We start from the raw sequence: 12722 nt of genomic DNA on the forward strand, positions 1-12722 counted from the left end.
ACCACTTCCTGCTTACACATCACTTTAACTTTCAACATTTTCTTTCTTTGCTCTTCACTATTACAAACTATCATCAAATCTCCATTGCTTAACACTTTTGCAATCTTAATTTCTCCTACTACCTTCCTCAACTCTTTCGTTAATGCAATTGGACTTACCTTTTGTATTCCACCACCCTCTTTAAATTTCAATATTACCTTCAACTCATCCAAATTAACATTCCTCACCTCCTGTTCATTTCCACTCTCACCTGAACTACTTACCTCTATCTGATGTTTTTTCTTTCTTTTCTTTGTACCCACATCTTCCCTTAAGTCTATATTCCTCTCTTCTCCTGTCTTTCCTAACTCCATCTGATCATCTTCCACATCCGTATCATCAACACTAACTAGTGTCTCTGGTCCATTACCATTATAATTTTTCTTATATTTTGACATAATCGATTTCGCTGCGTTTGCCGCCATCCATCAAACAAAAATCTCCCCACGCTGTTTCCGGTGTGTCCGATCACCAGGGGATTGCACACTTCCGCTCTCACCCTTGCCAGACAACTGGGGTTCTTCTTCTTCTTCTTCTTGGATTTTATTGGCGGTTGACACAGAACACAATGGTGTATTTCCGCCACCAACTGGTATGGAGTGTGGATCAAGATGACTTTTTTTTTTTTTTTAATTCTCTCCCACAGATTAGATTCCACAAGAAACTGAAGAATAAAATTATAACACTCATTTCTCGAGTTATTTTGCAGAATATACTTTGGTATAAATTGCATTTTTATTTTTTTTAAATTATGAATTAACAACCTTCTTTCATTCTCATATTTCTGACAATGCATTAAAACATGCTCTACTGTTTCCTCTTGCCCACAATAATCACATCTTCCCGTATCATGTTTACCCATTTTATAAAGTGTACTATTTAATCTTGTGTGTCCAAATCTCATCCTTGATATTACAATTTCTTCTCTCCTGTTTTTCCCTGCAATTCTCATCTCTCCCACTTTCCTTTGAATTCTATAGAACCACCGACCTTTTTTCTCCTTGCCCCACTGTTTTTGCCACCTTTCCTTTAGTCTCTTCTTGATAATACTCTTTATTTCATTCTTACTTAAATTAACAATTAAATTAATGTCATTGTTTTTAACTGCTTCTTTTGCTTCTTTATCTGCAATTTCATTTCCTTGGAAACCAACATGTGCAGGCACCCACAAAAATACTACTGTAATCCCCATCATTTGAATTCTGTATATTGTTTGCATTATCTCCATTAAAATATCTGGTCTACTTTCTGAATGACTGTATTGTAAACTAGCCAATGATGAACATGAGTCTGAACATATAACTGATTTCACAGGTCTTATTTCTTCTATCCACTGTATTGCTAATAATAATGCAACCATTTCCCCTGTATAAACAGATAGCTCATCACTGATCCTTTTCCTTATTGATAAATGAAACTCTGGGACAGTAAATGCTACTCCTATCTTGTTGTCTGAACTCTTTGATGCATCTGTGTATATCTGAACATAACTGTAGTACTCATTAATATATGTCTGTACATTATATGAATATACATTCCTCACCCTTGTTTCCTCTGTTCTAACAATGTAAAATCAACTATAGCATCTGGAAGTACCCAAGGTTTTATTACTGGTAATGGAACAGTAGGACTAACATTTAATTGATTAATTTTAAGTTCTGTGGCTTTCTGTATCACAGACCATCCAAAACTTTTAGTTTTCCTCCTCTCTTTCTCCCAACATGGCTTTAACGTGTCTAGTGTAGGATGCTCTTGACTATGGCCTTGTAAATTAACCCAGTAATTCAATGATAGCTGTACCCTTCTCATTTCCAAAGACATTTCCCCCATTTCTTGTGATCAGGGTTGCCAGGTTTTCACAACAAAACCCGCAATATTGCTACTCAAAATTGCTACTTTCGATGGGGTCCCCGGCTAAAAATTGCGTTCCGAGGATAAAAGACACGTTTTTAGGCGGCGCGGTTTCACTTTTAATTTGGCATCTTATGGGACAAATATCACGTTATTGCGGTAGCTTCAACCCGCGGACATAAAAACAACTGGCAACAGTGGGGTTAAAGTAGCCCCATTCCGCGGGAAACCCGCTGACATGGCAACACTGCTTGTGACCCATACAGTCTATAGTGTGATCATGCGCGATTCAGACGTGATCAGAGTGTGTTCATGATAATCAACTCTGCGCGGTTTACGCAGAAAAGCCATTGGATTTCTATTGAAGATAAACAGTGCTAGCAGACCACGCCTTAGCAACTGGATTTAGGAGCTTAAATCTTATTGTAATTTTGCCTTTATTAGTTGGACGTTTTTGGAGGTAAAAGTACGGGTGATAGTTACAACTTGATTCTCGTAAATCCACGTCGTTTAGGACTCTACAGTTCGTACATTTGTATGTTTTTATATATTTTAGAACAAGCTAAGCTAACTGCGCAGTGAGAGAGAATAAAGCAGGGTGACAAAAGAATGTGATTTATTTAATGTATTCATGGATGTGATACCAGGCATGTCATGGTTCACCAATATTAAATACCAGTATTTACCTTGATACAACCAACAATGCATAATAATTCTGATCAGTTCAGTTCAAATACCTGTGTGGATATCAGCTGTGACATTCACATATGTAGTAGGAACAGTAGGAATGTCTTGTTTTGTATGAAAAGATGTGTGATTTATGCCTGTTATTTATTTAAAAAGATAAAGAATGGCTTCTAGAGGGACATCAGAAACAAGCAAACTGAGACAAAACATGGAAGAACAGCTGGACCGGTTAATGCAGCAGCTGCAGGATTTAGAGGAGTGCAGGTAATGGCATCCCACCAGTTCTCTGTAACACATCTCCACATTCAGTTACTTGCACAAATCTGATTATTTTTCCTATTGCAGAGAAGAACTTGAAGAGGAGGAATATGAAGAAACCAAAAAAGAGACACTAGAACAGTTGAGCGAGTTCAATGAGTCATTAAAGAAGTTGATGTCTGGGAATATGACACTAGTTGATGAACTGGGGGGAATGCAGCTGGTAAAAATGTAGATTTTATTGCATTTAAGTTCGTATGTTACCCCGGACCACAAAACCAGTCATAAGAGTCACATTTTTTTTTAATTCAGATTTTTACATTGTCTGAAAGCTGAATAAATAAGATTTGCATTTATTTATATAGATTGTTAGGATAGGACAATATTTGGCTGAGATGCAACTATTTCAAAATATGGAATCTGAGGGTGCAAAAAATTCTAAATATTGAGAAAATCACCTTTAAAGTTGTCCAGATAAAGTTTTTAGCAATGCATGTTACTAATCAAAAATTAAGTTTTTATATATTTACGGTAGGAAATTTACAAAATATCTTCATGGAACATGATCTTTACTTAATATCCTGATGATTTTTGTCATTAAAGAAAAATCAAAAGATTTTGTCCCATACAATGTTGGCTATTGCTACAATTACTTATGACTGGTTTTGTGGTCCAGGGTCACATAAATGTGTGTGTGTCAGAATTTAAAGGTATGTTTGCTTGTTTGTTTGTTTTTTTGTAAAAAGACATCTAGACTTCTGTATGCTGGTATAATTAATTCTGCATGCTGAGAGATCATTTATGACTGCAAATATTTATCAGGCGATCCAAGCTGCCATCAGCCAGGCATTCAAGACGCCAGAAGTCATTCGGCTGTTTGCTAAAAAGCAGCCAGGGCAATTGAGGACAAGACTGGCTGAGGTGACAAGCACATGTTAACATTTTTAAATATGCAAATATATATGCAAAGACTTAAATATGTTCACATGATACTGTATGAATTCAGATGGACCGTGATGTGATGGTTGGAAAGCTCCCTCGTGATGTGTTCACTCAGCAGAAAGTGGAGATCCTCACGGCTCTGAGAAAACTTGGCGAGAAGGTGAGAGGGCTATTACTGACACCAATACTCAGATCTATTTCAAGACTCACATGTTAAACTATTTGTGACCCTGGACCACAAAACCATTCTTAAAGGAAGACAACCCGTTTTTACATATTCCACTATGTTCTTCCCATAAATTAGACAAGTTGATGCGTACCTCTCCCGTCTCAGAACGTGCAAGTCTGGGGTATATTTTTAGCAATAGCCAAAAAAACATAGTATGGGTCAAAATGATAGATTTTTCTTTTATGCCAAAAATCATTAGGATAAATGATAGGTAAAGATCATGTTCCATGATGATATTTTTTAAATTTCATAACTTAAATATAGCAAAAAGTAATTTTTGATTAGTAATATGCAGTGCTAAGAATTTGGACAATTTTAAAGGTGACTTTCTCAGTATTTAGATTTTTTTTGCACCCTCAGATTCCAGATTTTAAAATAGTTGTATAACGGCCAAATATTGTCAGATCCTAACAAACCATACATCAATGGAAAGATTAGTTATTCAGTTTTCAGATGATGTATACATCTCAATTTAAAAAAATTGACACTAAAGACTAGTTTTGTGGTCCAGGGACAGATTTCTGATATCTGTAATTGTTTGAATGTACAGCTGACAACAGAAGATGAAGCGTTTCTTGCTGCAAATGCTAGTGCCACTCTGAGCCACTTTGAGAAGGTGACTGCGAGTCTGGGTAAGATGCAAAGCAGCTAATTATGACTATTGAAGCATATTTTGCTTAATAAATACCGCTTTAATAATCAAATGTATCTGACCTTTTTAGGATCTGAAGATAAGATACTGGCACTGGCCAGTTCTGGAGTTGGGAAGTCCCCGACATAAAGGTTTACTAGGATTGATATTTAATGTGAGTGTGGCCTAAATGCTGTCCGTGCATTTTAAAGTATTTAGTCTTTTTTTGTTTTTAAACAATGGTTGCAATTTGTACATTTAGGAACAGAACTGTCTGATGACATCATGTGCTCACTCAACCTAAAGTATGTGCATTAGGACTCATCAGACAGTTATTTGTATTGTGTACTTCCTATACATTTTATGTTTGATTGTACATTTTGATTTGGGTACAGTGAAAGAAAAGTCTTTACATTTTCAGTGAAACGTCTTAAACATTTATAAAAGCTCATTTTAGAATAGTTAGAACTTATTTTCTGAATACAGAGAGGTAAGATTGTCAAAAAAGTCCTGATTCTTTTTTTTTAACCCTCTGTTTGTAATGTGATTTATTAACCTTATCATCAAGCTGTTGCCAATAAGCCTTTCGTACTAGTATTTGATAGTAAAATAGACTGACTTTTAATTTGGTTTGTCATAACTTTTTTAACCAGTGTGATATTTGTAAATACTTTGTATTTGAATATATTTGGGGATCAATATCTTAAAAGGTGTCAGTGTTTTGTCTTTTCTCGTTTTTTTTTTTGGTGTGCTTTTTTGCAATGCATTTGATTGAAAAAGATAAAAAAAAAAACGGGTTTAATCTCTGCAAATTCTTTTACAGTCTGGATTGGGATCTTTGAAAACTCATATGTTAAGATTTATAAACCTTATAAACAATTCCTAGTTCCACACTATCATTCTAATCATTTTAGAATGGGACGTTTTATAGCTATGAATTAGATATGAATATTTTTCAGTTTTCAAGCACTAGGTGGCACTAAAGTCCTGGCAACATTACTGTGGTCTGTAATTCACCTTCATCAAAGATGAAATACATAAAAGATCAAGAGATGAATTATACATTTTTCAGATGTAGGATTATTTTTTTCTTCAAGCTTTAAAGAAACGAGGATGGTAGACACTTATAAACTGTTACACTACTATTGACTATTTGAATGTATATATATTTTACTTTGTGTGTATGTGCTGTGAATACATGTACATATAATAATGAAAATAATAAAAAAAAATTAAATATACACATTTATATTACAGTAAGTATAATATTCCAACACATTCATTCATAAACAAAATTGTGCTAATGTAAAGGTAAACATAGACATATAATTATCAAGCGAAATAATTGAAAAACCAAGACAAATTTATTCCCATCTCATCCTTTATTTTGTTCATGAGCAAGCATCGACTTCACTATAATTATTCCTCTGAATAACAGAAAAGTGAATGAGCCTGAAGGCAGCATCCAACAGTTCTACAACATCCCCAGTTTTCATTTCTAGAGCAAAAAAATAAAAGTTATTCAAAACGTGAACAATGACCACTGAAGGCTGCAAATCTGAGACCGATAATCTTTTGATTCAGTAGTATCCTATCCCATCTACTCCACTCCAAAACCACAGTACCATGTGCCAGTTACAGGAAATATTTATATCTTGTGTTATACATGCAAAGAAAATGCCCCATTACAAACCCACCATCTGCAGCCGTTCACACTCAGCACAGACTGCTTATTTATTATGGAAAGTTTCTCCGCCAGTGTCTTAAAATCACATTGTTTGAAATACAATTCACATGATGAGAACCTGCAGATGAATATTTGTATCGGGGAAAGGAGGGAAGATACAAACAACTGTGAGATTTTCAGTACAAACATTGATTATACTAAATTTGGTCTCAAGGAATGGTTTACATCGATCAAACGGTTTTTAAAACGATTGCAAGTTGAGAATACACTGTGAGAGACTATTACATCTGTGTGAGTTTCATGCTGCCCTCTCCAGCATTATCAGAAGATACACCTTTCACTGTACACATATTGTTAAACTCATACCCACGTATGCTGCCTATGATAATGTACATCTTTTCGAAGTGGATTTCCTCAAACATGAATTAGTACAATATTCATTGATGATACAGTATGGACCTATTATTTTCTCTAAACATCGACATGAACACAAGACATCTACTGTATGCAGGACAATTAAAACGTCCATTTTTGAAAAAACTAGCTGTTGATCCCTAACAGAAAATGAAATCAAATTAAAATCACTGCCCTATACCTGGTAGAAATCGAACGTGAAATTATTATAAAATGCAAAAACTAAAATGTCATGGATGAGTGTTTGGTTAGTTGTGTTATTAATGCGCTGTGACAGGTAAAAGGCACTCCCAACTCCACCAGCTGAATTCTGGACCTCTTTTTAAAAGTCCTGTCAATTTTGAAGGGGAACCCGATGACCAAAACATGTAACAAAAACTAAAACCTACAAGAAAAATCTCCCGTCGCCCTTACATGGGTCACAAAAATAGACCTTTTCCACAACTTGTACCTTTCCTGGCATTAAAATAATATTCATACCACCAGCTTAAGCCTTAAACTGAGAATATTCACGCATGTACATTTGAAGTACCCTAAAGCTTCACGTCCGTCTTTACTAAACAATCAAACAATGTACAATCTCCAAAATGATTAACATTCTTTTTCAAGCCCGACGGGAACGGAATATTATTTTCCTCAATAGTTAACCGTTTTTTTTTTTTTTGAGGGAGGGTGTATCCCGAAATTTCCAATCGTAGTAAGAAAATGAAACAATGACATGATTCTGAGAGCAACTACGAAGAGAAATGACCTGCAAATCTGTAGTAGATTGATAGCGTCACCAAAAAGGAATAAAAGTTTACCAAATGTAAACAAATATCTTCACACAACTCTACAGTACAGTTCCATGTACAATAAAATCCAACGGCCACACTGCAAAAATATTTTATGCTTTAAAAGTTGAAATTCATTTATTTTAATGCGCTGTGACAGGCAATCAGCCCTTGTAATGCTTTTTAGGGGCCTTGAAATGACAAGAACACAGGTTAACCCCGAAAAAAAAAAAAAAAAAACTTTAAAAATACAAAATTAGGTATATATAAAATAAAAATAACCCAGCCTCCATAATTTTGTTCAGTAAAGTTCATATAACTGACCATCTCAAGCCAGTATTTTAGCAGAAGAGGTCTGTCGAAACCGTACACAACAGACCTTTCGATGCTCACATTGTGGCTAAATCACCAGCGCACCCCTTTTCATGTGGTTTCAGTCGTAAATCTTATTCAGACTGGGTTATGTATGAGAGCGCATACTGTGATTCCAATTGGTCTCTATTTATTACAGAGAATACGAGCACTATCACTTAAGAATGGCTTAAATAACTGCGGTGTGCCTAAACTGTACAACATACAGTACCACGTGAAAGAAAACAACAACTGTATATTCATCACCTGAATGTGATTATTAGTCCCCAAAACGTCACTGAATTAAAAACACCGAAGCCTTGGTTTAGCATTTGTGCCATTGCAAGCCCAGCTAGAATTAGCATATGTAAAGCCAAAGCACTGAACCAACTCTACGAAACAAAAAAGATGCACACCCACCTCCAAGAGAAAAGACAAAATGAACGACACTTTGCCACAGAAACCTCAGCCTCTGTCATGGGTTCCTCTCTGTGAAGCGGACGTTTTTTTAGTACGAGCATGAGATTCACTGAAACATGCTAAGAGCATCTGACATAAATATCCTACAGCAGGTACTGTGTCTTTTTAGACACCGGCAACCGTTGGTTAGGCTTTCACTAACACATTGACTAATTACACGGTTTTGTCTTATTTACAAAATATCAAAAAGCAGTTGTTTTCTTCCATACCCAAGACTGCAAATCTTGCCATGCAATATAAAGTGATCGGAAAGAGTTTTCCTCAAAATTCCTGTAGCAAATCAACCTAAAACGTCATGTGCAGGGAATATACATGAAGCTCAACTTGAAGGGACAACTGCAGGGATGTGTCTGTACAGAGCTGAAAGAAAATGCAAACTTAGGCCAGGATTCCCTCAGATAGGACAGAAAAAGATTCAATAAATTAGGAACTTGTATTGAGATACTGTACTTAACTGAATACCACCACGATAAGTTGTGGAAAGGGAAGCCTCGGCGGGTGGAAATAAATCGGACTGCAACACCTGTCACAACAGACACATGATATTCGCATCTATATTGTACATATGCATTTTTACACATGGCTCCTTGGGTAGTGGGAACATGGGTGTCCCTATTGGCAGAGGGATGTGACGGTGCGTGGGTGGATTTGTCGTTTTGTGAGTGTGTGTGTGTTGGTAAGTAATGTGTACTGTGTGCTCAGGAGGATCAGTAGGTGGAGTCGTCCCACTCCAGCTGCTGCTGTCTGCTCGAACCCTGCTGGTCTTCCTGTTCGCCGCCCTCATCCTCACTGCTGTCTGACTCTGCACTGGTGATGTCGTCTTCCTCCTCTCCGTCCTCGCTCTCTTCCTCTTCCTCGTCTCCTTCCTCTTCACTGCTGTGCTGATCCTCATAAGTCTAAGAGGAAGAGAAAACTGAACATTCTTTATACTGCATATGTCTGTGTATTTATGTGCAATCAAATTCTCATTTAAAAAAAAAACAAACGGGTACCCCCAACTGAACCCCTAATGTAAAGCACTGAAGCACCTTGTGAGATTTTCTGTAAATATTTCAATCATTTAACAATAATTTTAGGTTCACGTTTACTGATGTTGATTAATGTCACGTGATATGTAAGTAAAGAGATAAAATATTTATTATTGTGTAGTAAGTGTTTTATTTTGATTGTTTTTTTTTTATTTTGTTTTTTTTTTAATTTGATTACTTCTTACAGCAAACTAATAATAATGCAATAATGCAAAACAAAAATAGCTGTTTAGTATATCGAAAATCCATATTAGCAGACAAATGAATAGGAGGAAGAGGGATGGTAATAAAGGGGAATTCTTAAAAAGGTACATTGAGTTTTTAATGGGTTTAGACCTCTGCTGCATTAACTATGTATGAGTGCTCTAAGAGCACTGAGAGAACAAGCTCTGTTTTAAGACACACCTCCATTGGGTTGACTGTAATGGTGAGAGCAGAGTCATCCCAGTCCATCTCGTTCTCTTTGCCGTTTTCCTGGTCCCTCATGGTGCGCTGGTGGGCAGCACGGATACGGAAGACGCCCAGGATGATCATAAACACCAGGAAGCTCACACACACAACGATAACGACGGTGGCAGCACTGGGGACAACTGTGAAGAGTCGATGGACACATTAGCATTTGGTATTTAGAGTGAAAAAAAAAACTAAAAGAGGTGTCCCTCACTGACTGTCCAGATGCTGTAGACTGCACGTATATAAATCCCTAAAAGTGCGCCATTAAAAACAGGCTAAGTACACGGCGCTCCATAACTGCCCTACTTTTTAAATTGACTTTAAGCTGCAGAAAAACTCATGGAAAGGAACTGAATTCAGTTTATTCGTTTGATTACAAAGTCTGGATTATCTTTAATGAGAGATTAGTGCAATAATCTAGGAGCGATACTGTGAGAGATGAAGCAGCCAATGAAATGCCATTATCTCCAAGAGAAGCTGAACAGATGGATCAGAGGAGGGGAGGAGAAGAAATACCTGAGGCCTGATGGGTGTTGGCCAGGTTGTGTCCAGACAGGTCCACTGAAGCATGCTGTACTTGATTAATGAACTGAGGCTCGACCATAGCATTGTTTGCATGGTCCATGGGGTTGGCTGTATGGATCACATTGACCTGATAACATAAACAATAAAGACGGTCACGTCTGTGTAATACAATACAATCCCATTTCTCTCTTCATATCCTTTGACTTACTTCGATGTAGACTTGTATATAGCATTTTTATATTAACAGAACCCTTAAACAAATAACAATTGATTTTTATCTAAGTATTTATATTAGTATATACATAATGATAAAATATATATTTTTTTTTTTGCATAAGACCATATATAAGATAAAGGTTGCATTTTTCTTTTTTTTTACCAAAATACAGGAAAAACTGTTTTCCATCTGAACATATTTTAAAATGTTAGTTTTTTTCCTTGTGATGGCTTCAGTGTCACATCATCCTTCAGATCATTCTAATATGCTGATCTGGTGCTTAATAAAACATATCGTTATCAATGTTGAAAAATTCAGGATTCTTTGATGAATAAAAAGTTCAAAAGGACAGCATTTATTTCAAAATAAAACTACTTTTTTAAAAGTATAAATGTCTTTACTGTGACTTTTGAGTTATTCTAATTATTCTAATTCATAATTATTATTACAATTTAATACAGTATTACCAAATAAAACTATTAATGTCTTTAAAAAAAATCTTACTGGAAGTGTGTGTATATATATATATATATATATATATATATATATATATATATATATATATACACCGTGAACTATAGTAAACATTACTTGGTTACCATGGTATTTTAGTGAAATATTTTAGTGAAGTTAATAAATTATTGTTTTCATTGAGGACATTGTGTTGAGTTTTGACATTGTGTACCTCGACCTTGAATTCATTGCTAATGTAGCGGCCATTGAGTTCAGAGCAGACGAGTTTAAACTTCCTGTCAAACAGTGCCTCTGTGTGCCAGTTCCTGTAGCGGATCAGATGCAGGACCTGTTCGTAGTTCGCCATGGTGTTAACCCCTGAGGACAGAGACAAGCTTTAAGTATTTGTCAAAATTACAGCACTGATGCTTTTTTTTATTACTATTTGATCAACTGTTCAGCATATAAACTACCCTTAACAAATCACACAAATATAATCCACCAGATGTGTGCAAATATACAGCAGTAGTTTGTTGATGTAGATGGATGAGTACCTGTGATGACCATGCCCACGTTAGAAGAGCTCATCTCCAGAGCTCTCTGCTGGATCTGGACCAGATCCACGTCCAAACTCTCATGATCTCCATTCAGTTCATCTCCCACCACAGTCACCTCACACGTGTCCAAGTTATGCATGATCTCCTCAGATACCACCGTCTCTTGCACTGCCAAAAAACAAAAAGCATTCGTCAGTAAGTTAGAGCAGAACTTCTCCATTTGATTCAGTTTTATCTTGGAAAGACGTGAATGTTCAGAAACAGTCCACCGTGCAATTTTATGGCAAATATCGATTGCGAGGAGTAAAGTAATCTGTAAAAAACACTTACAATGCACTAAAATTAAAAAAAACTTTAGCTAAGACAAAAACCTTTCAGACTTTCTTTCATCCCAGAATCCATTATACAGACAACATTAATATTTCTACCACTTATTGGAATATAAACATTCCAAATATCGCTCAAAGAAAACGTTAAATCATTTGAATTTTTTCATCTTTCATGATCCATTTCCCCTCTGTCAGCAAAGTTTGTGATTCTCACATTCCCAGCGTACCTGTGGGATCATCCTCGGCTTCGGTCTCAGCCTCCACCTCCACCTCACGGGTGATGGTGCTGACGATGCGCAGCTCAGGGAAGAGCGTAACGCCCTCCGTACTCTCAAATTCAGCTGCTCCACGGGCAAAATGGTCAATTCCACTGAGGCTGATCTTTGGCTCCTCTGGCTGGAGAACCATCACGTAGCCTTCAGAGTCAGGCACGGAGATGCACGTCTCCTCATTGAAGCATCTGAACAATTACAAAAGAGAACTTTTTTTATAAACATTCATCATTATGAGTGGGCTAAAAGTATGTAAAAGTATCATTCGGTTTCATTATTAGCTTTGCCATACACTGAGTTATTCTGGAGCAATAATATTTCAAAGTGGGCGGGGCTAGCTAATGTGAAGCAGCTGTAGTGAAATGATGGAAACTAACTTGACAGTGGTGGAGACACGCAGATGGCGGATTCCTGGGGTGGGGAACTGCCGGGAGTTCAGGTAGGAGATGTGCTGCATCACTTTCTCAAAGCTCTCAATGTCATCTCCCTCCAGACTCAGAGAAGACTGGTTGGGGTTAAACTCCACCTAGAGAGAGACAGAAACAT

General features: G+C 36.6%; 2 protein-coding genes and 1 long non-coding RNA gene across 8 annotated transcripts in view; 1 reads left to right on the forward strand and 2 right to left on the reverse strand.

Annotated features, from left to right (window-relative positions):
- The first annotated feature begins 2196 nt into the window (after positions 1–2196).
- LOC132118304 (protein LZIC) lies at positions 2197–5346 on the forward strand. Of its 3 annotated transcripts, none has more exons than XM_059528054.1 (7): positions 2197–2350; positions 2734–2841; positions 2923–3058; positions 3658–3756; positions 3842–3937; positions 4557–4638; positions 4729–5346. In XM_059528054.1, exons 2-7 carry the CDS (start codon positions 2741–2743, stop codon positions 4785–4787), a joined length of 573 nt encoding a protein of 190 aa, XP_059384037.1. In that variant the 5' UTR covers positions 2197–2350; positions 2734–2740; the 3' UTR covers positions 4788–5346. The 3 variants fall into 3 exon arrangements, with proteins under 3 accessions (XP_059384037.1, XP_059384038.1, XP_059384039.1); XM_059528055.1 differs by having other exon boundaries at positions 2200–2356; XM_059528056.1 differs by having other exon boundaries at positions 2204–2413.
- A 654-nt stretch (positions 5347–6000) lies between these two features.
- On the reverse strand, positions 6001–8903 carry LOC132118309 (uncharacterized). Its single transcript, XR_009425887.1, has 2 exons — positions 7992–8903; positions 6001–7899 (listed from the first exon to the last, which is right to left on the reverse strand). It is a non-coding gene; the product is annotated as an uncharacterized LOC132118309 (long non-coding RNA).
- A 6-nt stretch (positions 8904–8909) lies between these two features.
- Positions 8910–12722, reverse strand: part of LOC132118306 (calsyntenin-1) — a 37335-nt gene continuing 33522 nt past the window's right edge. For all 4 annotated transcript variants that reach the window (XM_059528061.1, XM_059528062.1, XM_059528059.1 and 1 more), the window contains 7 exons: positions 12554–12702; positions 12132–12364; positions 11573–11743; positions 11251–11396; positions 10340–10475; positions 9776–9960; positions 8910–9238 (listed from right to left, as the gene is read on the reverse strand). In XM_059528061.1, the coding sequence (XP_059384044.1) occupies positions 9050–9238; positions 9776–9960; positions 10340–10475; positions 11251–11396; positions 11573–11743; positions 12132–12364; positions 12554–12702 (1209 nt within the window). In that variant the 3' untranslated portion in view covers positions 8910–9049. The remainder of the gene's footprint in view (positions 9239–9775; positions 9961–10339; positions 10476–11250; positions 11397–11572; positions 11744–12131; positions 12365–12553; positions 12703–12722) is intronic.

The sequence above is a fragment of the Carassius carassius genome, chromosome 37 (assembly GCF_963082965.1).
Source record: "Carassius carassius chromosome 37, fCarCar2.1, whole genome shotgun sequence".
Lineage (NCBI taxonomy): Eukaryota > Metazoa > Chordata > Actinopteri > Cypriniformes > Cyprinidae > Carassius > Carassius carassius.